Source organism: Neolamprologus multifasciatus, chromosome 12 (assembly GCF_963576455.1).
Source record: "Neolamprologus multifasciatus chromosome 12, fNeoMul1.2, whole genome shotgun sequence".
Taxonomy (NCBI): Eukaryota; Metazoa; Chordata; class Actinopteri; order Cichliformes; family Cichlidae; genus Neolamprologus; species Neolamprologus multifasciatus.
In genome coordinates, this window is record NC_140450.1 from 32,466,239 (window position 1) to 32,491,215 (window position 24,977).

At 41.9% G+C, this 24,977-nt stretch overlaps 1 protein-coding gene across 14 annotated transcripts in view; it reads right to left on the reverse strand.

The window, feature by feature from the left end:
* arvcfb (ARVCF delta catenin family member b) overlaps positions 1–24,977 on the reverse strand; it is a 299,308-nt gene that overhangs the window by 83,301 nt on the left and 191,030 nt on the right. For 13 of the 14 annotated variants that reach the window (XM_085180845.1, XM_085180844.1, XM_085180850.1 and 10 more), the window contains 2 exons: positions 16,163–16,803; positions 5,457–5,962 (listed from right to left, as the gene is read on the reverse strand). In XM_085180845.1, the coding sequence (XP_085036971.1) occupies positions 5,457–5,962; positions 16,163–16,803 (1,147 nt within the window). Of the gene's footprint in view, positions 1–5,456; positions 5,963–16,162; positions 16,804–19,065; positions 19,210–24,977 lie in introns of all 14 variants that reach the window. The other variant, XM_085180856.1, reaches the window with a different exon arrangement.

A 24,977-nucleotide genomic window follows, 5' to 3' on the forward strand; every position in this document is an offset into this window, starting at 1 on the left:
TTGGGAAGATACCATCTGTGCAGTCTGCAAATCTGTTGAAGAAAGATGTTGAATTTATTTAATTATTCTTGAAAAATAATTTATTTCTGTGCATTTTTTTCACACTGCATCAAATTAAAGTTGATTACATCGATTAAGCATCATAAGGTGGAGGGTGTTTTTTTTTTGCTGGGAGTTTGCAACCCTATTAGTTAGGTTGCTTACTCTTTAAAACACCAGAATAGGGAAGATGGAGTAGGTTTAAGTTTATTAGATTGATCAGTTTTGCTGAACTATGAAATATTTTGGGTGCATATAACAGAATAGCTTTAGTGTTTGTTTGTTTTTTGCTTGAACTTGAGTATCAACTTATACAAAATGCAGCAAGATATTAAAAAAACTGTTTTATTGATTAAAAAACACTATATCGGATTCATATCGGTATCGGCCAATATCCAAATTTATGATATCGGTATCGGACATAAAAAAGTATCGTGCCATCTCCAGTAATTAATAACACCAACAGAGTCGTATCAAGTGCATCAGTGAGCCGCTCAAGCAAGTCTGCATGGAAACATCAAAGCCTTAGAAGTGGGGCACTTAAATGGGACGCAGCAATTACTAAGGAGGTGCCACCAACGGCTACACCTCCTCAGGAAACTCAACTCCTTTGGAGTCAGCACACCCATCATGATGACTTCTTACTATGCCTTCCTGGAAAGCATCATGACCTTCTCCATCACCTGCTGGTCCCACTCCCTCAGCCTTCAGAACAAGAACAGACTGCAGCATCAGTGTGCTCTAAAATCATTGGCCTGTCAGAACTCTGGCACAGGTTTCCAGCCAACAGGCCCTTAGAGAGGCAGCTAAAATCATCAACGACCCCTCTCACATTCTTCACCCCGCATTTCAATGCCTCCCCTCTGGGCGACGCCTCCGCTGCATTTCCTGCAGGACTGAGAGGAGGAGCGCCACCTTTGTCCCCAAAGCCACTCTGCTTTTTAACACCAGACACTTTATTCACTTTTAGTCACTCACAGTTATTTATTCACCTTTCAGTCACTTTAATTTTAAAACTGTATATTCTGTGTATTTATTATCTCACTCTTATTGCCTGTTCTTACTGTCCAGAGTCATGCTGCTCTGTTGTATGTTAATTGCCCCTTGGGGATAAATAAAGTCTTCTGATTCAGATTCTAATTAATGTTATTAATGATAATAATTACTTCTCCTGCTACAACAGGTCTAAAAAAAAGGTTTACCGTCTGAAAGTTGGGGGTGTTGGATAAAGTCAGATGGCATTAATCACACTGCTTCCTCACTGGCTTCATCTTGTGCTTTGGGTTTGTTAAAAACAACCGATAAAATCTGTGAGCAATGTGAAAGAAGGAGCTAGTAGGCAGAAAAGCCCAGATGACTCTCCCAGTGCATTTTGATGTCTTTCAGCTCACTGTTTTGGATCTCTCCCTGTTAGCAGTAGCAGGAGGAAGGTGGCTGTTTTCAGCGAAAAGAAGGATTTAAAAAAACAAAACATAACCAGTGTGGACAATGAAGATCATTTTAATTGAATCTGGTTAAACTGGCTGCTGGTTGGTCAAAGCAAACTGATCAAGGCGTTCTGTGTAAGCTGACCTTCCATTTACCAACCTCAACACTGCATACAGTTTTAGAAATGTTTCCCATGCTTCGAACTCTTGTCAGACAACACTGTAATTTTACTGACAAGAGCACAAAAGCCGGGCAGAGACAAACACGTGTGTCTAGACATTATCTCTCCTCTAGCTTAAATCCCTGCCAACCATATGCATCTTTCATCCAAACAACAAAAGGTGTGCAGCAGGCACCTGCTTGAATGTCAGCCCACAAAAACCAGACGTCTCCTGCAGGGAAAACAGGAGAGAAATCCGCTTAATAATCTACATTTCCAGAGTGGGAATTGCTAGAGGGCACAAACAGCCCTGAGCCTACCAGGAGGGAAAATAGAATTACTCTGAACGATACAAAACTCTAAAAATATGAACGACTCCACTGTCTTCCCAACTTGTGTGTTGGAAAAAGAAAGTGCTCGGTTCTTTCCACGTCACCCATTTCCCCTGTAGAAAACAGAGCTCGCTGTGGTTTCTGAGGGACAGCATGAACTCCAACAGCAAACTCTTAAACACATGGACTAAGAAAAGGGCCTGTATTTAAATCCCCCCCAATTATATTTAATTGAGGAAAAACACAGCCAATTCCAGCCGCACCGGCTGAGCCTGTGAGCTGAGCTTGCATTGTGACGGGCCCGTTTTCACTGGGGACGGAGCAGTGGCGATGGAAACGTAAAGCTGGAGACAGGGATAGGGAGGAAACCGTGACAGAGGGAAAATGAATGAGAGTATAGATAATGAATGAAAGAGAGAAAAAAATTAGATCGAGCGAGGGTGGGAGGGTTGGATAATTACGGCTAGGAGGGAGGGGAATAACTCCCTCCGTTCTGCCCTCCTTGTCTTGTGGTGCAGGGTTATTTTTAGCTACGAAGGGGAGCAACAAGGTGCTGTAAAGGCAATCATTTCTGCTGCAGCACAGCCATCGCTCACTGCAACATCTCTGTCACGGCAGACAACACACACACACACACAAATGCATGTGTGTGTTTTTAAAGGCCAGACTAAAGCTGTCAATAGCCAAAATATAGCCAACATTCCCCCTTAAAGGGCCACAGTCTCAAAGATATCGACAACACAACACCTAGCTAACTATCCACATCTGCCCAAATCAGATTTGTCAGCAATTTTCCTCCCTTAATTTGCCACCTAAATAGCAACTCCTTTAATTGTTTTGGGCTAACGTGTATACTGCATTTCGCAAAGGTCAAGTTTTTCACTTGAAAGTGCTTCTCATTTTTCACACCGAAAACAAAAGCCCACTCTCAGATGCCAAACGTGTCAATACCAGCCGAAAGTGTGTCAGGTCAAGCCAATTGTGTTAGGGATTAGCTGAACGCACATACACAGAGTGTTTTCCCCACATCAATGACATTTAGCGGGTCAAGGAGAAGAAATCCTATCCTAGCATCTGAATCAATAGCTCCTCTTAAAGGAATTAAAAACATACAGTATTCCATTACCCGATGCATCTAATAGCGTTTTCTGAGATCGATGTTTATATGCTTTTTGCTGTCCTATAGATTATCCCTCCACTTTCCATCTGTCTCCGCAGTACTACGTTGTGAGGTTAAAGTAATCGAATCTGAAATTTGATATACGTGACCATTGGTGATCCTTTACTCATTAACATATGGTACGTTTAATAAGTGGTGAGAAAACCCCCACACATATCAGTGCACTCAAAACACGTCTTCTTGGGATCTAAAACTAGGACTAATTACAGCTTTAACCCTACCATCGAACTAAGTCCGCCAGAGCTTATATTATATTTTTACATGCTGTGGAGCCATTTTTGGGAGCATTTCAAGTTGCTATACATCAATACAACCATTATAGCCCAATTTTTAATAATATGTCTGCATTAAGTGCATAGTAATTACATAAATTGCAAAAAAGTGCAATAAGCTACAAAAAAATTGAAAATCGTTTTTGTTTTTTTAACATATATTTCTGGTTAGAGAAATTTAAGAGGCTTATCCCTCAAAACTGTAAATACAAAAAAGTTGCACAAAATAGTTTCCCACCACAGGAAATTTATTTTGAGTGTCTTCATAGTTTTATTTTTGAAATACACCAATTTTTATATACTGCAGGAAAAACAAAAATAAATATTATAATGCAAATTTGCAAAAACATAAGATATGCATCAAAATAAACTCTTTCCAGCAGTGCAATATGAGTCCTAAGCATCCCAGAAACGACACAGAAAGTCATAAAGTCAAACATAACTTTTAAAAACACCAGTATAGCCTTACAAGGCCCTGATGGTAAAAAACTACATTTCTGCGAAAATTACGTCACTTCCTGTGTCGGGCTGATGGACGTAGGAAGTGTTACAAACAGCTGACCGGATCGGCAAAGCGTGTTTCTGGAATATTATGTTTTTGTTGCTGCAAGCGCTTTTTATGCAGTTTTTGCAAAGCTATATGTGGAAGGAAACCGTGACCGAGGACAAGCTGATGGCATAAGATGTAAGTACAACTCCTCCGGTTTCATATGCAAAGAAAATTATTGTGCTAGCTTACGTGGTTGCAGAGCTACCGGGATTTAAAAATAGTTACGCAAAACGGAGCGTGCCTGCTCCGACCGGCTTTAAAGGGTTAAACGCCTTGTCTAGATCTTCACTGCCATACAGGGACTTGTGCAATTCAGTGCTAATGAGGCCAGTATGTTAGAAATTTACTTATTGCAAATGCTGAGATGATTTATAGATATGAATAATGCTAAATAGAAACGTGTGTCAGCAGTTAAAGATCTGCTTCTTAATATAGCATGACTCACAGCCCTGCAGTACCATGCAGAGAGAGACAAAGGGATTATGGCAGATTCCAAGAACAAAACAGTTATTTTACTTTAACAAAGAGGTTGCTGCTCTACCGCGTCTTTTTAAATTCTTTTTTTTTAAATCAGGAAGTGAAGTCTGGAAAATTGGAGGTCCCAAAGAAAACCCATGCAAGCACATAGAGAACATGCAAACTTCAAACAGGGCCAAACCAATCGCGCTGTTGCTGTGGAACGATTTTAACCCCACTGTGCGCTTTGACCTGTTAGTTTGTTTTACTGTGTGAGTCTACAGTTAGTTTGGATCCAAGTTACGCTGAAACACCAAACACATTGCAACTTAAGAAAACACCAGGAAATAGAAAAATGCAGAAAAATCCAAAAGCACACAAAACGCAACAGAAGTTGAATAAAAGACAACGGAAGAAGTCAAAAAAGAAAAGAAAACATCTTTTGTTTTTTGTGGGTTTTTCGTTTTTCTGTCGTGTTTTATTCAACTTCTGTAATGTTTTGTCTGCGTTTGACCTCTCAGGGCCACCGTACTTAACTCACACAATAATACTAAATAAGCTAACCACTGGCAGTGGTAAGCCAGTAACTCCTTTGTCCATTAATGCAAAATTACTGTTGTTGTTCACAGAAATCTGGTAGCTTTACACAGAAAAATGTTAAATGTAGCAAACTACAAAAATACATATAAGCTATTATTGACTCATTAGGTGGCTAAAATGCTTAGCTTCTCTCCCAGTACTCCTACTGCTCCTCCATACTGGGGACATGCTGACAAGATGTATTATAGGTAATACACTGACTGTGGAGAAATAGTTCATATAAATCAAACAAATAAAAAAATTCAAATTGACCTTTTAATACAAAAAACATCGGATGAAATACTAAATAAGATTAGAGGATTATTGGTTGTCTACAAAGCTAGCTTAACTGTTTCATACTTTTCATAATATCAATCTCCTCTAACTTCAACCACAACAGGAAATGAGTGCAATCCTAAAATTACAAATGATTAATTTAAGTTGGAAATACGTATCTTACCTGTGATGAGTTCTCGTACTTCCATGTCGTTGGTCTTCCTCAGAAGGCGGATAAGGGCCGGGATGCCATCACAGTTCTTGATGGCCACCTTGTTGTCATTGTCCTTGCCATAGGAGATGTTGCGCAGGGCACCACAAGCCTTACGATGGACTTCAGACTTGGGGTGATCCAGAAGACTCACCAGAACTGGAATTCCCTTCAGCTGACGCACATCTTTCTTAATCTTGTCATTTTCGTAGCACAAGTGCTGCAGGTAGGCAGCGGCGTTGGACTTGACTGGGTCGATCGGGTGGCCTAGCATGGCAATGACCTCAGGGAGATCTGGGTCCCGCCAGCGTGGGTCCTTGCGGATGCTGTCGATGGAAGGTGAGCGACGACCGCCCATGCGGTCCAGACTGGCCATGCTACCCCTCTCTGGCTGAGCCAGCGGTGCTGAATACATCCCGTGGATGTAAGGGTGGCGCTCATCGATCAGCTCAGCCTCAATGGGGTCATCTGGGTACCCTCTGGATGAGGAGAGAAGAGAGGACAGTTAGGACGAGGGAGATGGACGAGGTAAATGGGGGGTGACTCAGACAGATTAGTCCAAGAGAAGAATTAGGCAGCCGGGGAGAAACACTCTGAGAGAAGCTAACTGAGGTGAAAGCTGCTGACTAATGAGGGGAAAAGAGAAAGCAAAGGACAAGGCGAGTAAGAGGTGAAAAGAAGCGAGAGACAGAGGACAAGGACGCGGTATTGGACAGAAAGAGAAGGATCTGTAGTTCAGATTAGATTTTACCAAATTTGCCAGAAGCACTGTGATGGTAGTTCTTTGCAATAAAATACATATAGTATGCAGCATTCTTATTATTCCTCCCTGCCAGGCGGCAGCAACAAAAAAGTCAGACTTCAAGAAACATAAAGGAGTGACTGAGAGACAGGAAAAGACTGGTGAAAGAAAAGACGGGCACTTCACAAAGAAACAGAGACAAGGCAATACCAAAGAAAATCCTTTGAAGGATAGCCTTGTGAAGTTTTTCCTTTTCTTTTTTTCCCCCCTTCTAGAAGCCACCACATACGGCAGAGAAAGGATTTGATGTCTTTCCCCCCCCCAGGGAACAGCGAGAGCTCGGCTGTCCCCTCAGGGAGGACTATGAGCTCCTATGATACCTCCAGGGCTCCCTTTGCTCACAGTGCCAACTCTAGCATACAGTTGCTGAAATGTTAATGACCATCACTCTGGGACGCTTCTACCAGCATTACCCTTATTAGCGCTACTGACATTACAGCTAAGGACCTAAACAGTCTTCAGCTTTGCTAATTTTTCTGCAATGGAACTGAGTGGCAGAGAAAGAAGGGAGCTCATGGGGTCCGCTGAGGGGGGAGCTTCCTTTAACGATCCCCTATTTCCAAAGCCTCTCAGAGCCTGCTCTTTACAACTCTTTACTCCATAAACAGCCTCATCAAATTCCTGCTGGAACATGGATGAAAAAATAGGCGCTCAATTCCAGTGACAGATCATCGTTGCTAGAGTTCAGGTGACTTATTGTTTTTCTTTAATCATAGGTTTTCTTTTTTTGTTGGGTTCAACCGCAGCCGCTCAGGTAAGCCAAATGTAACACTGGCAGAAAAGTTCAAAGGAACATTTTTGAAGCTTGTTTCACTAACATGTCTCCTTTGTCTATAAAGAGAATGTTTAGTAGGTAAAAATATTAATATGGGAAGAGGAATATCATTACATGAGTGCACTTATGCACAGCCATTATCATACCTCGCCATACTCCACAGCTTGAAACTGCGTACCCTCATTACATAATACAGCTGCTCTCCGCTTGTGGTGCTTGATATATGGTGGTTAGTGGTAAGCTGACCGAGCTCTAGTTGTAATGTGTTTTTTATTAATTATGCTTCCCACGCATCGTCACTTTCTTGTTTTTATGAACAAATTTGATGAATGTTTAGTGCTTACTTCAAATGAAAATCCTTTACTTCTTCACCTTCTCTATGTTGCAATGCAGTCTAGGTAGTAATTCAATTCAATTTTATTTATATAGCGCCAAATCACAACAAAAGTCGCCTCGAGGTGCTTCATAGATACAGAGAAAAACCCAACAATCATATGACCCCCTATGAGCAGCACTTTGGCGACAGTGGGAAGGAAAAACTCCCTTTTAACAGGAAGAAACCTCCAGCAGAACCAGGCTCAGGGAGGGGCGGGGCCATCTGCTGCGACCGGTTGGGGTGAGAGAAGGAAGACAGGATAAAGACATGCTGTGGAAGAGAGACAGAGGTTAATAACAGATACGATTCAATACAGAGAGGTCTGTTAATACATAGTGAGTGAGAAAGGTGACTGGAAAGGAAAAACTCAATGCATCATGGGAATCCCCCGGCAGCCTACATCTATTGCAGCATAACTAAGGGAGGATTCAGGGTCACCTGGTCCAGCCCTAACTATATGCTTTAGCAAAAAGGAAGGTTTTAAGCCTAATCTTAAAAGTAGAGATAGTGTCTGTCTCCTGAATCCAAACTGGAAGCTGGTTCCACAGAAGAGGGGCCTGAAAACTGAAGGCTCTCCCTCCCATTCTACTTTTAAATACTCTAGGAACAACAAGTAGGCCTGCAGAGCGAGAGCGAAGTAATGTCAAATGGTTGTAGCGATGTTGTCCCCAGTTTGAACACATTTTCTGTTCCCCTTGAAATTTAAGCCCAAGCTGTTTTCCAAAGAATCAGGCGCCATAGCGAATAGTTTACTACCTGGCAGGAGAATTTGACATTTCAAAAAGCCATTTTCAATCGCTATCTGAGATCGCGTGTGAAAGAAAAATACAGACATGACATTTGCTCTTAGTCATTGCTTATAATGAGCTGACTAAATGTATCGAATGCAACAGGAGAAAAGTGACAACACAAAGCCGCGGCGCTTTTGGAAGTTCCCCACAAGCATCTTTCCCGTTCACGTCTCCTCTTATTAAGACGAAAGCTGTGAAGGTGTACGTCAGGTTTTTTGTTTCCTTTCCACTGTCTGTTACAACCAGATTTTGGATGGTTTGCATAGTCGGTTGTTTGAAACAGCACCTTTTATAACGATAGCTGTGGAGTGCAACAAATTCAATCAGGTTTTCACAGATCTAAAGTGCATGAAGTGTGCAAAGGTACTGGAGACCTTCCGAGGGCAAAATATGTATAGAGCAGGGCGTTTAAAGCATATTAAGGCCAACAAGTTGATATGGTCCTGCATACTTTTTACAGCAGCAGGCAATTTTCCATATCTGCATGCTATCAAAAGCCCTCCACGAAATAACGAGAGCTGGAGGGCAAATAGTGCAACGTTAAGTGCTTGCACACCTAAATCAGTCATCTCTCTGTTTCTAAGTTCAGCACGGGGGAACAAAAAGCAAGGACATTTTGTTATTACTGCTTTCAAAGTCATTACATAAAATATATTTTGTTAATTTGTGCTAAACTTTGAGCACTCAGTTTATCTCAATGCTTTTTCCGTTCTTTGCCAGATAAGAGACTTGGATGCTTAGGGGCCGATAAACTGCGTAAGCGTGGAAGTTGTATAATCGATAGAAGCTGGTTAAAAGTTCGCTGGAGCAGCCATCCTGTCTGCAGGACACGTGCCCTCCCTCGTTTGTTGTGTTGTCTTTTCCATAACTGACATTTTGGCTTTTATGGTACAACTTGGTGCGTCTTACTGCCAGAAAAATCGATACGAGACGTACTAAAAGGAAAACTCCTGCCTAACTATTGTAAAAAGATTCTAAATCTCCTATTCAGGTGGATAAAAGGAGGATTAATAGAGATGGAGTAAAACAACAAGGCTGTCAAGAACAGCCCTGCGGCTAAATGCTGCAAGTTAACTAAATTGAAAGAGCCGTGGTGCTGAATGGCTGTAGCTTGAAGGCATATGTCAAGTGACAACAAACCTGAACTGCAAAGGGCATTCGGTGTATTCTCCGTGTTTACGATTCTTTTAAAAGTTTCTTTTTCCTCTCTAATCTTTATGGAGCATTTTGGGGAGCCACAAATCTCAACAGCAGCCTGTAACCACAGTATGGAAGGCGGGGCCGATCACGAGCGCAGAAGCCTGATTACAGCACATCATTTGGACAACAACTGCTGCTCTGAGGTTTGGCAAAAAAACACTGAGCTTCTTGACACACTACAAGGAAAAGGAGGGAAGTTTTAAGCGCATGTGCACGTGCTGCTGGTTTACTAATTGCTTCCATGTGTACGCCACGATCCAAACACAACAACATTCAGAGATCTCTTTCGCTATAGAGTATTTGACTTGACAAGGCAAAGAAAGGCAGAAATTACCACGCTCTAAAAGAAGGGAAGTTCACAATCTCCGCATCAACAACACTGCACATACACACAGACATTATCTGCCGTGCTGTGTTTCTCATGCACTTTCTTTAACGTGCACTTCAATACACAGATAAGATGTACAGTTGTGCAGATCGTGCCTCATTTAGATCTGGGCCAACGCGGCGGGGCCCGTGGTGAAGCAGACATCTTGAGGCTGAGTGATGGGAATGTCAGGATTTGCATTTAAATTGGCACCATTGTGCGTGCGGGGTAGGGTGTATTCATAGGATGTGAAAGGGTTCTTTGCAGCCAGATATGATGATGGTCTGAGCGTGATTACAGAAGATCACTCTCCTCATGTTAATCGAGCTGGTAAATGTCCAGCCTATTTGTGTCGTGTGCGACTGCGCCGGCGCGCTTGTTTTGTTTCACGACACAAAGCACAGAGAAGAAAAGATAAGCAGTAGATATGAGATGTGTGCATGGCTGCAGAGTTTGGCATTCATCGATTTGTTTGAACTCTGTCACATCCTCACTATGCTCCCATTGCTTCATCGTTTGTCAATTACTTGCATCGCATTTCAGTCACGGCCATGCGTGAGCCTCGTCTTCTGCAGGCCCAGAAAAAGAGGCGACTATGAAGGATTACAGGCTTAGAAGATGTTTGGATTTCATATGTACAAATACCATCCTGGCATTTATGAGGTTTTCAGTGACCGTCCCTGTTGACAATGTTGCTCATTTTGAATTAATATTGTTTTATCGTGCATAGAAGTCATTGTGGGAATGGGAAGTGAAAGAAACAGAGCTGGAGTCTTTCCATCCAGTCACTTTTTAGTTTTCTGATAGCATTTTCTTTTACATAACTACTTGATTTTTTTTTTTTTTTTTAATAAAGTGACATTGTTTCATTGACAGAGTGGAAGTATAACTGCTTCCACAGATGGGAATAATACGGAATGCAGCAACTTCACAATCAATTAAATCCTAAATTTAATTTGGCATCAGCCAGAGGTACCTCTCTTAGCTTCCTAATTATATTCACAAGATTTTCAGAAAGCTTGACCTCTGACCTCTCAAACCTGAGATTTTTAGTTGCTACACCTATGGTATGAATATTAAACTCCTACGTGGCTTCATCCTTGAGTTATCTCATTCACAAACTTGGGTGACAACAATGCCTGATCAGACTTTCACGGGCTAAGAGGTAAAAAAGTGGACAAAGACAAATCAAAACTGGAAACTGACCAACTGTATTAAAAAATTCATTTTGAATTTGAGGCCAGCAACACACGTCAAAGACAGTGGAACCAGATAAAGTAAGTAATGCTAAACAGGAATCTCAGATATCTTGTAACTAGTTGTTTAGCAACAGGTCATCAGAATGATTTGCTACACAAAGAGCAGAAATCACTTCTTGTGCTCAGGAAAACAATAATCAGCAAAGATACTCCAGGGCAGCCTCACAAATGCAAAATCCAGAAGCATCACCATCTGCTATGGGCCAAAGATCTTTTGCATGGAGCAGCAGTGCATTTACATGTCTGTGTGGGGGGAGTGACCCCCAACGCTGACTGTCCAAGGAGAGATGAGCCATTAAAGACTGGTTTAAAAAAGCTTCAGTCGTCTGGCACGGTTCAAAAGCAGCTATTAATCAACCTGGCCCTGAGGACACCCACACCTGAAAGGTGCTCGTGGACACACGCAGTGTGTCACACACACATTAAGGATGTGCTAGGCTTGGTGCGAAAGGGAGTAAGATGCATTCACATTCAGACAGTGTGGGGGATGGGGAGGGGAAGGAAGAGCAACATGTATCTGCAAAGCCTGAGCAGGAGTAAGAAAGAGATGCCAGTCCCTTATATTAAACACATATACATATACACACATACATACATATGTATATTAGGGGTGCAACGATACACAAAATTCACGGTTCGGTACTTTGGTGTATGGTTGGCTATATATATGGATAGATAGATAGATAGATAGATAGATAGATAGATAGATAGATAGATAGATAGATAGATAGATAGATAGATAGATGGATAGATGGATAGATGGATGGATAGATGGATAGATGGATAGATGGATAGATGGATAGATAGATAGATAGATAGATAGATAGATGGATAGATAGATGGATAGATGGATAGATGGATGGATAGATGGATAGATGGATGGATAGATGGATGGATAGATAGATAGATGGATAGATGGATGGATAGATGGATGGATAGATAGATGGATAGATAGATGGATAGATGGATAGATGGATGGATAGATAGATGGATGGATAGATAGATGGATAGATGGATAGATGGATGGATAGATGGATGATAGATGGATGGATAGATAGATGGATAGATGGATGGATAGATGGATGGATAGATAGATGGATGATAGATAGATAGATGGATAGATGGATAGATGGATGGATAGATGGATGGATAGATAGATGATTAGATAGATGGATAGATGGATGGATAGATGGATGATAGATGGATGGATAGATAGATAGATGGATGGATGGATGGATGGATAGCTGGATAGATGGATGGATGGATAGATGGATAGATGGATAGATGATAGATGGATGGATGGATAGATGGATAGATGGATGGATAGATGGATGGATAGATGGATGGATAGATGGATGGATAGATGGATAGATAGATGCAGAAAGATATGGCAAAGTAAAAAGTGCCCAGACAATTAGATGCACCAAAAATCCCTCCTTTCAAGGGTTGGCTCACAGATACAAAGCAGAGATTCAAAGTTAAGTTCTTTTACAGGACATGAGGTATCTCATGTCTGATGTTCACTAAGATTACTGAAAAATGTTTGACTGTGTTAACAGATGACAAAGGGAGAAGCTGAAGGTTGAAGAAGAGAAACAGCAAATGCAGATGTTGCCATGTAAAGAAATTCACGATGGGATCCATCTGTTAACATCCTGTCATGCTATGGTTCACCTTTCTGGCTCAATGACCGTATGCAAGTCTCTGCATTTTTGTATGCATGTGTACTTGACAGCTATAGTAATACAAGACTTTCAAATGAGGCACATCCAGAGAAGCCCAAAAAGACATCATCATTTCTGTCCATGAGCAAACACTCAGCGGACTCCACGGAGGTGACAAAATGAGTGCTTGACTCCAATGCATAAAGAGGTTTTATTACAAAACATCTTCATTTCTGAGGATAATTGAGGGCTTGCAACGTAATGATAAGCTGTTATTAAAGTCCTTAAATTCCCAGATTTATTACAGCACGCTGGGTTAGCCAGTCCTTTCTCGGAAGAATATTAATTGTGCTTCGAGTGCTCAGGAGAGACTGGGCACTCGGGAGTGAGCTCACTGTCAGTGTTACTGTTACTGGAAGGGAAAAGGCTGTTTGGATGCTGTTGTTTTGACACGAGTGCAGGAAAAACTAAGCAAAGAAAGAAAGATCGGCTTTCTTTGGACAGCAGTCATCCAAGAGCTGCAAATCTGTGTGTGTGTGTGCAAGTTTGTGTGGGCAATCACATGAGCAGCTGTCAGTGTGCATGTCTGAGGGGTGTATGTGGCTGTTAGGGCTGTGTTGTGACACATGTAAGGCAGGCTACAAATTGCCTGTCAAAGAAAGCGCCTTTCACAAAGCGGATGGGGGAGTGACTCATTTTGTGAAGATGTGGATTATTATTAAGTGTGTGTGTGTGTGTGTGTGTGTGTGTGTGTGTGTGTGTGTGTGTGTGTGTGTGTGTGTGTGTGTGTGTGTGAGAGTGAGTGAGTGAGACACAGACAGGTACTATGTGTGTAATTGTCGGAGCTCAGTCAAAAGTGTGTAAAGACAGATATTCTGATTAGCCATCTGTTCTTCGGAGCCTCATCAGTGAAATGCACAAGTGAGTCTGTACATAAGTTTAATTAAGATGCTGGATGAAAGCAGACTTCTGCATCACTATAAAACATGTGCTAGCCTGCTTTTTTCATGCCTTTCGATGACGGATTGCTACTAAGAAATGAGACCTTCCACGACCCTTTTGGTTTCCTTCAGCTGCCTCTGGAGGATTTCTATGTAAATGAGGATTTCTATATCATGACCTGAACTCTATGAATAAGTGCCTTTCTCAGTGAGTAACACTAACTAGAAAATTCAAGTTAACAAACTGTTCAACGAATGACTGGCTCCCAAGAACTTCACATAGAGAATAAGAAGGAGAAACTTTCTGCTTCAGCTCTGCTAATTCCTCCAAACTCCTGGGCCTGGTCTGGCAATTTTCACATTAGTCTATTAATAATAATAGAGTAGCTCAGTTAACACTATATGGCTAACTTTATCCTGCATATGTGTAGAGTGACAAGTGATACTGATTTTAGCCAATAATAAATAACTGTTGCTTTGTACTGAAACAGGTAGCCATATACCTTTGTTATGCAGCATGTATCATTGGTCAACTTTAGTTTCAACATGCTGATATTGAGGCAGAAACACTGATCTTTCAGTTAGTCTACAAGATTCATGATGTCTCCATGGCAACTGACATACAGATGTTTACTTCAAATACAAAGTAACATTTATTTTTCTGTGTATTAGCTAAATTTACACAGGTAACTCAAATGTAACATTTGCACATTGTTATGCTCATCACACTTACAATTTAACGGTCACCAGAGGGGTTACATTTTAAGAATTGACATTATTTCCTATCTCGTGCACCTTTATCATTCTACACCATTAACTGAGGGTCAAAGATGGTCATAACAAATGCCAGACAGAGGAAATTGTTCCAGACATTTTGCACAATCTGCTCAAAGAACAAATAAAATAAAAGGTAGCAAGCAGTTGCTGCAAATGCTATGTGCCCATATGGACAAGATATATATAAATCTTATAAAGTTTGTATCTGTCTTGTGTGAAACTTGTATGAAAAGCATACAAGAGTGAAAACAGATATAAGATCCCTTGAAAAATTATATAATGAAACTTGTATGTTTTGGATACTTACTAAAACAATATATGAAAGTAATGAGAAAGTGGCCACTTTCATGGATAAATCATATAAGTTTTTACTATTTCTTTTCCATATGGGTGTGGCTGTTCATTCCTTTGAATGTAAGGGAAAAGTAGTACCTTGCCTTTTCAGTAATTTCCATCTTAATTCCTATATTTCCACTTAAAAACCCCTATTGTTGATATTAATGTGAGGGCTAACGTGCCTGACCTGTAACAAAATGTTCAAAACCGTTCTCTTTCTTCTTTTTGTGTCGTTTTAAACACTGCTCACAATCATATGTAGCAATAATTAAGCTATTTAGGTTTATGATTTCTATTTAGATCAACACTTTTCAATAAAAGAAAAGATATTTGTCACCATCCGTGTAAAAGAGTTGACGATGACATGAGCCGCATGGGGCCGTTGCCGCTTCGTCTTTATTCTGAGTTACACCTTCCTATTGCATTTCTAATGGTGCCAATAATTTAATATGTTATCTTTCAAATTCTCAACTTCGGCTAACCTTCTGGACGTGGATGTCATTAATAACAATGATGTCCTGGAAGTTATGGAGAGCCTCTTTAAATACAACAAACCAAACACATCCAGACTCTTTCCTCTCTTGCTCTTTGCTGCACTTAAACCTCCACAGCCTGTCTTTAGACTTGGCTTCAGCCCCAAACATTTTAGCCCTTAGATTGGTGGAGGAAAGGTGTAGGAACTTGAAAACATCCATCTGCTACAGATCGCTGATTGAAAAGAAGTCTTTAAGACACACCAAGTCGACTTCAAACCCTCTCTTTGATTTACTTGAGAGTGGACATTTTTCTCAGGTTCTCCTTTGGGCGGCAACAAACTGATTGGAAACTATTAGGAGACAAGGGTCCATTTTGGGATCTTATTGTTAGAGGCTGACAAGCTTTTTTCTGCCCAGCGGAGCCAAGTTTTATGCCTCTCTCTACAAAGGATCCTGAAAAAAAGGAAAGGCTTTGAAAGATAGCTGACAAAAGCCCGCTGTCCTCTCCGACTCTCCCTCATCACGTCTCTCATTCCCACCTCTTTACCCCTGACAGAAAAACATGTTCACTATCTACTTGGAGGAAAACGGCAATCAAAACCAACTTATTCTTTGCTTCCTTTCTCAAACAAGTTGCTCACCGACAAGAGACATCTGTTTACTATGATGTAGTCTTTTTTTATGGTGAAAACGAGACAAATACTCTTCTCTCTCATTGCAGAGTTCACTTGTGTTAACACGAAGTATCTTAAGCATAAAATACAGAACTCTAGTGCAAAAAAGTAAAATATATACACTTGCACACCTTTACCAGATTATTATTCCCCATAAGCAGTAGTAGCAGTATAAATGGCTGTATATTATAATCTCACTATGTCAAATATTAGCCAAGGACTCTGTAAAAGCAACCCTCACCTGACTCGGGGCCCATCACGCAGCGGTTCCCGGTGGGTGCGCCCACGGTTGGCCCCTGGCAGGGTGCGTCGGTTGGCAGTGGAGTAATCAGGCTCCAGCTCATACGGCTCTTCTTCTTCGGGGCCCAAGCTGCGGCGATCATCCTCCAGACCATACGGCTCAGGCTGGAAGCGTTCTGGTTGTGAGCGGTTCAGATCCACAGTGCTGCTGCCCATAGGCACCTGGGGCTGCGCCACATGGCCATAATCATCCTTTCTGATAGGCAGGGTGTAGCTATTCTCCGGCCGGTAGCTATTAGGCATGTACGGGTACCGCGGCGGCCGGTAGTTGACGCCGCGTGAAAGACTGCCGTAGTTATCCGTCAAATCGGTGTAGCCGTCGTGAAGACCATAATGGCGAATGTACTGGCTCTCCGGTGTCTCTCCGTATGAATCGTTGTAGGAGTTGTTGTAGGAGCGCGTCAGGGTTGAGGTCGCTTGAGGCGTTATGAAGCGGTCGCTTCCATTCTTCAGGTATCGCCGGTCGATGGAGTCGGTGTAGCTGCCCAGCGGGGACGTGCCTTCAGGCAGCGGCAAGCCATCGGGGCCGAGGGGCACCTGACGCACTGTCCGAGTGGTCACCGTCTTCACCATCTTAGTCACCTGCACGGGGAAACAGATACACACTGTCAGACAGCGTAGAACAATGTTACACCAAACCTACGCTTAGGTTTAAATACAGTGGTCAGCTTTAAGCTGAAAACACACATAATAAATGTGAGCACTTGGAAATGTTAAGGTTTAACTCAATCTTTAAACCCTTATGCCCAAGAGGCAGAGTACTAACTGACCAATATTCAATTTTCAGCCCGTGCAACACGTTGATGGTTAGAAAAAACGATCTGCTTTAAGACAAACTCCAAATTTAAACCCCAGATGCTGTGTGCACACAGGAAGTGCACATTCAGGCTGAATAGTGCTGCAACTGAGCCTGATGGACGTTGTATAGCTCCACTGGACCTTGAGTCCCGAATGGCTCCAGATGAGCAATGTAGCATCACAGTCCACAGCTGACGGACTGTTAAAGCCAGACCTGCGTGCACGCATTTCTCAAATTCATCATCCTTGAGCTAAATAACTCTGCTTCCTCTGCTGTCTCTGTGGTTTTCTGGCTGGAGAATGATAGACAGCGACTCCCTCCTTGGGCTCTCTGCCCATATAGAAAGCAATTTGCTGCCCACTGAATTTCGCTGTAGCTGATAATTGGCTATTTTGTCCGTGGCTATAAATTCATCTTTAAAATTAATGAAGCTGAGGAAAATTAACCGTCATCTGCAAGGGGCGCAGGTCTGATGTAGTTCACGTTGTGTTGCAGAGAGTTTTGTTCCCTTAAAAACTTAAAATCTAAGGAAAAAGACAAAAAAAAAAAGAGATCCTGCTCATTCCCGATTCCAATGGGCTCCATTTTCAGTACCGGCCCTGTTAATCTGAAAACGCCGCCTTTATTTTCCCATCAATGCCATGATTCCGATTTTAATCAGGAGCAGAGGCACGTAATAATATCATGGAGCCACAATGAAGCATTAAACCGCACCACAAAGGACGGCGCCAGGAGCAAACGCATAAACCACATATCAGTTGTTAAACACGCCATCCTCATTAACTTGCTTGAAACAAATAGAAATTCTCACTGGCCTTGTTTCTTGGTTGCACTCTCACTGTGAGCTACATAAGACCGCCTATTTCGGGAACGTCAAGGTTCATTTCCATGTTTCAAGCGCAGTAATTACTGAATAGTTTGCATTTGTTTCGAACTGCACAAAGCTGAGGTGGAGTGGCATAATAAAAATAAAAACCCAAAGAGCTCATTTGCTTGAGTTACATCAGCTAAAGGATGCGCATGACCTTAGAATCACAATAATGAGCTTGCTTTCATCTTGTTCACTGTGGCAGGTCATAGCAGGACCTCAAGTCTAGACTGCTCTGGTGCTACTTGCTGGGCTTCGGTGACCCAACAAAAGCTAGAGGCTGAATGTCATACCGTGCATGAGGTGGCTACATGTGCACAATAAATGCCATTTGATTACATTTTTTAATATATACATTCCTTTTTCTTACATATTCCCTCAGATATATATGTTTCTTTATCATTTCTAGTATTTTTTAATCACATTTGGTTAATATTTGGTGCTATTTTATTCTGACTGAAACTGAGACGAGGGTACGTCGAATGCTACAGCTTCCCAGCCTCGACACGCCCGGCTGCCTTGTACTAACACAGCTTTTTAGGCGATTTGCAAGGGCTGCAAAGGGAGCTATCGGATAGGTTTCAAACGCTCTTTGATGTGCGCTCAAGTTCACAAGGCGTTAAACCGTCACGCGCGGGTAGACGAGGGACCGGGGTTTCAGAAGAGCCTCTGAAATATGCTCGAGTGGTGTAAACAGCCCTAAAAGAGAATTGTTAAATTGGTTGCAAAAATATATATGAATATGTAGCAATACTCAAGATTTCTGTGTTTGTACATGCTTGGAAAGCAGTACTGAAAAATGTTTAACAAAAAAACAAAGCAAACAAAAAACCCACAGGCAGTTAAGACACAGTCCTAGACTGTTTACCAAACTGTTAAAACAGAAAGTAGCAGGCGTCAAACTGTCCACTTTACAGCACTGCAAGACATTTCACAACCTCTGTGGCATTCACTATATCGGGCGCTTAAATTGACAAGGCGGCCATGGGTTAGTGAGGCAAAACTGAGGGAGTGATCAGGTTTTTGAGCAGCTTGTGATTGCAAAACCTTAGATTAGTTTTCATCTTCTCTTAAAGAGAACGAGGAAAATTCAAACTGTTATTATATCTTGGGAAAATTCAGGCAGGCAGGGGGAGGCAAGAAACAACACAAATCACACAGGTTCGGTGTCCTTTACTGGGTCTGTCTCGGATAGGGTGGGGGTCGAGTTGGTGACCGGGGTGGGGGTGCGTGTGGCAGGCCTGGACTCCACTAACAAGTTGTCAGATACCAATGATGGATGGTAGGTGCGACGGGTGATGGTTTTCACCACTTTGGTGACCTGAAGTTGAAGGGATTCGTGGGAAAATGTGTTTCATTACACACTGATCCATACAGTTCTGATTCACATAGTCTGAGTGTAACAAGCAACGGTGTGCAAAAGAGAAACAGCTTAGGAATAACAAAATGATCTAATAAACAGATACACTGCTATTTTAATGAGCTGGAATCACCACTAAACCACAGATGTATAAGAGAAGTCTCCTCCAGAGCCAGTGGGACCTTAGAGGAGGGGTCAAATATTTGTGGAGGAGTAAAGCTCTTCCCATAATTCAGATTTAGCTACTATGTGTCTTCCGTCATGAGACTGTGATATTCTTTCTTTTAACGGTTTGAAACCCAAAATGGCCACAGCTGGCCGGTCAGAGTGTTTCTATTTTTTGTACACACTATATGTTAATAACATCAACACCTAGCAATAAATCCGTCAGATGACTGTTTATGTTATAATGTCGGGTGTGGAGCATCCACAGCTATTCAGTCTGGAGGAGGCTGATACAGGTCGATGAGCCAATGAAGCTCACTTCTGATGGATGACAGCGACACCAACATTTTTAAGGATTTCAACTTTTCTGTTGGCCTGAGTGACTGAAGCTTTCTTTGAGGTGGAGCTAACATTGCTGGAGTCAAACATTAGCATGTTAGCTTATAACCAGCTGTTCTTGTTGTTGTTTAGCTGGCTATAAGCTAACTGTCGAAGATGGGAGGGTAGCAATTCTAATCTGCTGACAGTAACTGGGACAAAATTGAGAATGAAAAGGCGTGTTTATGCCTATTTTAGTGTGTTAGAGCTCTGATTTCAGTTTAGTGCATGGGCCTTTCTCAATATGCGTACTTGCGTTCTCGTGTACTCGTGATACGTCATCAGTCGGAGACCAAGTACTGTTCCAATTCGAAGTACGCATCAAGCCGAGAACGCGAAAAAGTCCCGGATGTGTTCTCGCTCCGCCCGTTTTATCGAGCATGCATCGGTGGTGACTTGTGTGGACTTGGTACAGCTAAATATCCCAGAATGCATTTCGTCCAAATCTCAAACGCGGCAATGGCGGACGAGCGGGGCTAAAAACTTTTAAATATTACTGTTCTGGGTCACAAAATAAACTTTTAAGTTCTTTTCAAGCGAGAATGTAGCTGTGTAAACTTCAAATATCTGCTCGATTTATCAAGATATCATATATTTCCAAACGCGCTCCGACGTTTTCGGAGACGTCTGTGACCCGCCAGCTCCATAGCAGACAACGAGGTCGAGGATTATTACAGCCGGCGAGAACAGCGGACTCCCGGCACATCGTTTTCAACCCCCCCGCGGTCTTTTCGCTACTCAGGTTAAACAAACCCCAGTAGCTGTCTATTGTATTGAGTGTCCACTAAAATAAAAATAAAAGCGTTCTAACATCTCACCTGCTTGTTTTTATTAAGGTATGTACATATATGTACATGTACACTATTTTTATTAATAGAGATTTCACTACTGAGGTTAAACATGATATATAAGTCACTTCGATCACTTCTAAATGTTAATGTTTGGTTTATTTCAGTGTTTTATTTGTTCCTGAGTAAACCGGTTTGGCTGTGATTAAAGTTAAGCTTCATAACATATTACTCACAGTTAAATTAAGAGGGGATGGCAGTAAAAACTCCGGACCTGTGACATCATCAAGTACGCTGGTGTTCCAATTGTACAAATCGCGAGTCCGTGCTCGCGTTCTGAGAATTGAGAAAGGGCCCATGAGGCTTGAGATGAGCAGGAAAAGGACGAGGTAGAAATGTGGAAGGGGAAAGGAGTGGTGGAGGTGCCAGATCAGGAATCAGATCAGGAATCTAATAGGATACTATATAAGCAAAGACCCTACAATAATACACAGAAAACAGATATATGTATATATATATATAAAACCTCATCTTAAGTGTGTCATGGTTCCATATATGGCACTTATAGCATATATGGAACTTCAGGTTAACCGTACCTCTCTAACTTATTAAAAGCCGTTTTAAAAAAAAGAAGTCCAGATGTAGAAGCCTATGGGGGGGGGGGGGGGGGGGGGGGGGGGGAAGAACCTCTCACTTGATTTATTTGAGGTTATGGCCTTAATGGCTAGTTTCAAGTCTTCATAAACGCAACATCATGTTCATTCTGTAAGCTATGGTCCCCGTTAGAGCCAAGAAGAATAAAACAGGCTTTTAGAGCATACGAGAGTGTGGTGTCCCTCGGCTTCTCAGCCAGATCAGTTTCTCGCTTGTTGTCTCTGGTTTCAAAATACCAAGGTGGCAATCGTTAAATTGCTCAGCACCAGGGAACTTCCCTAAACGATTGATGTTTGGGGGAAAATGGGCTTTAACACTAGGCCTGTTCAAATCGTGACTCAGACATTATGATTCAGTTTTGTCTCGATTGTTAATTATTCCTCTGAATCCAGCGTTTGTCAGGAAGCTTCAACTTCTGCAGCCCCACGCAGAGTTAGCCTGCTATCTCTCATTAGCCTCCTGCGGTGAGAATAGACAAAGACTTGAGAAACCCAGTCAGCAATTTTGACTACATTGTATCCGAAGCACCAGTCAAATCATTTTTCCTGTGGGTGTCAGACACGGAGCTATTGACAACTGTGTCGATTTCAAGAACGTCCCAAGGTGGCAATTTTCCTTTGATTAGCTGCTTCGTTAGCAATCGTTCCACTGAAGCCAGTTTTAAAAAGGGGTTCACAATATATCCGACACCACTGTTGCAGTGCATCGTCAACTTTTAGGAGGATAAAGAAAATTAAGACTCTTGTCAGATTTCAAAGCTAATTATGTGCCGGGCTCGGCCATACTTCTAAACCATGTCACATGGCTACAGCAGTTGTCTGCATCTTGAGAGAAAAGCGTTCTTACTCTGCTCTAGTAACTGCCTAGCTTGATGAGTGTGCAGTCTGTTTTCTTTTTTTAATAACAGCCATACATGAATAAATCACCATTAGGCCTTTTTTCCCCTCCGGAAGATAATAACCAGTTGCTGCTTCAGTTTGACTTGCCAGTGCATGATGGGCAATGAAAATGCTCTTGGTTTGGTGGTCTGCATCCACACACACACTAGCTGCTTTTATTGGTCCAACTGCACTTTAGCACTGAAATGACCGGTGTTTTATTCAGAGTGTCTGCCAGCAAGAAAAGAGGGCTGGAAGGCAGCCAAGGAAAAAAGGGAAAAAAAGCACAGCATTGTAGGGCAGGAGGTAGAGTGTGGATCTAATTGAGCATGTATATGTGTTCTAACTCATGCGCACGTTCAGGGTCCGGGCCAGTTCCCTTTTGAGTTGACCTGATTGAGCGCATAAATAGAACCAGCAGTTAATCTGCCAATGAAAGGTTATTCAGTGCTGTTTTGCAGCCTTAAATGAGAAATTTCCAAGATTAACTCCATTTGTCACCTGAAATTTACCACAACCACACAGTTCTACAACACAAGTCCCATCCGTTTTTATTTTTTCCCAACGGACAATCAGGGGGGAAAAAAATCCCACTTTTCTCTTCCTTTCCCATTATTCTACCAAGTAATTTTCCCGAATACTGAATTAAAAGAAAAATATTTACAACTGAACAAACTTTTTTCCTTTTTTTGCCTGCAAATCAGCAATGTAGGAGAAGCTCCAGTGCTTCAACTTCAAACAGTCAGGTGGGGGATAACCATAAAGGGAAAGGAGTGTGTTAGCATTAGAAAGCATGGCAAACCTTTGGGTTAAAAGAGCACGTATGCACATAAATACGACTGCCTTGCTGGGAGAAATGGAAAGAGGGTAAAGGAACACTTCAGAAAAGGGAGTCAAAGACAGGAGAGGAGTTGAGGAAAAAGACAGACGAGGAAAGCGAGCAGGACAAAATTCTCTTTGTAAATTCTCAACTGGGTCTGGATCTGTTTACCACCACAGACCTACAACCTTCCACAAGTTCACCCTGAGCAATCTGCTTAAAGTGACTTCCAGAAAACAGGCAACCCCACCTCTCAGCAGGGTGGCAGGCCCTTAAAACTAGCCTCGTTCTTTCCCCGTCCTCGGCAGCCAAACCCTTGATTAGTGTGATGTTTTACTGCGTGCGTTTTGTGTGTGTTACTCCTAACAAGTCTTGCGCTGTAATGCATAAAAGCGTGCGAGAGAGTTTGTGTGGCCATTTCCCTAGCAGTAAACAGGCTGGAGGGCAACGGGTCCTCCCTGATGAAGGATTAGACCAGGCTTTTTAATTACAGTTTCACAGTCACAGGAGTAAGAGCTCCACACAGCTCCTCACCACCGCTCTGGAAGCCTCCAGCTACAGCAGCTGACTGTAGCCACAAAGGCGTATATCTGAATCCCCCCTCAAAGATCTTGCAATACAACCGTATCTCTGAACGCCTTAAAATGTAGAAGCAAACACTGAATTTTCAATCCCAGCATTATTCTGATGATGCTGTTTGGTCAAATCCAATACAACAATGAATTCAGGCTTTAGCAGATTAATGATACCAACTGAAAAGGTTTCACAGCTCTGAGATCTTCAGCAAGGTAGCAAATGATTTTGTCCTGGTTTACATGTTAAACAAGCACCAAATTTACTTTGATTTCAAGAAACCTAAAACAATTTCACTGATATTAAAATTCCCCAACTTTATGATTTAAAGCTTACAGTTTCAGGAACATGTTTGTGAACACTTCACTTAGGGCTGCACGATTCATCGTTAGAAAATCACGATCTCAATTCATACTTATGTGCGATCTCATTTCCAAATGACAACGATTTAAAAAAAAAAAGAAAAAAAAAAAGACGACGATTGTACCGCATTTTGATCTGGGACGTAATCTGCATGAAAACAAGCGCTCACTCTTCCTGCTCAACAAATGACAAGGGCGGAGCCTTATACCACGTGATACAGAAGCTGGCTGCTAAAATTAGCAGGGAAAAAACAACGGAGAGCACGTCAGGGATGATGAGAAAGTGACAGGAGAAAATCCGTCCCGGTCAACCACCCAAACATCAATAACGGGAACCTTATACAGCGCTTCCCTATACCCGTCGACCTCCCGCAGGTACAAAGAAATGACGGAGGCTATCACTTATCACATGACCAAAGATATGGCTCCATCAACACTGTGCAAAACGAGGGATTTGGGAAAATGATCAACACCCTAGACAAACGCTACACAGTGCCGTCCCGCAACTATTTTTCTATTGTTGCACTACCTGCTCTATACACGCAGCGTCGAGCAACGGTGGAGACGCAATTTCAAGCAGTGCAACATTTTGCGGCAACGACAAAACGTGAGACATTTGTTGTTTTTATGTTTATTTATTGTTTTTATGTTCAGTCTCAACTGTTACGAAGTTGATGTGCAGTTAATAAGCGCAATAAATATTTATACTGGGAAAGAAAATCGTGAGAGAATCGTGATCTGAATTCTAAGCAAAAAAATCGTGATTCTCATTTTATGCAAAATCGTGCAGCCCTAACTTCACTGTGTTTCTTTATAAATATCACCTAAAATGTCATTAGATTTTCACAAAAGTCCTACAATTAGATATAGATAAAAACTAGACTTGGACATTTATTTATTAAGGAAAATGGACTGCATTAGTCAGAACTCTTTAGAGAGAACGCATAATGAGTCGCTGTTTTTGTGCAGGACCCACAAATCTGATGTGTTTGTGCCATTATTTGCTTTCTCAGACGTTATTGTGAAGGTCCGACTTTGATTTATCCTCCTTCCAAACTCACTGATTCAAAGAGTCCGACTCTAATTTCGCCTCCATATTTACTGCTAAGGC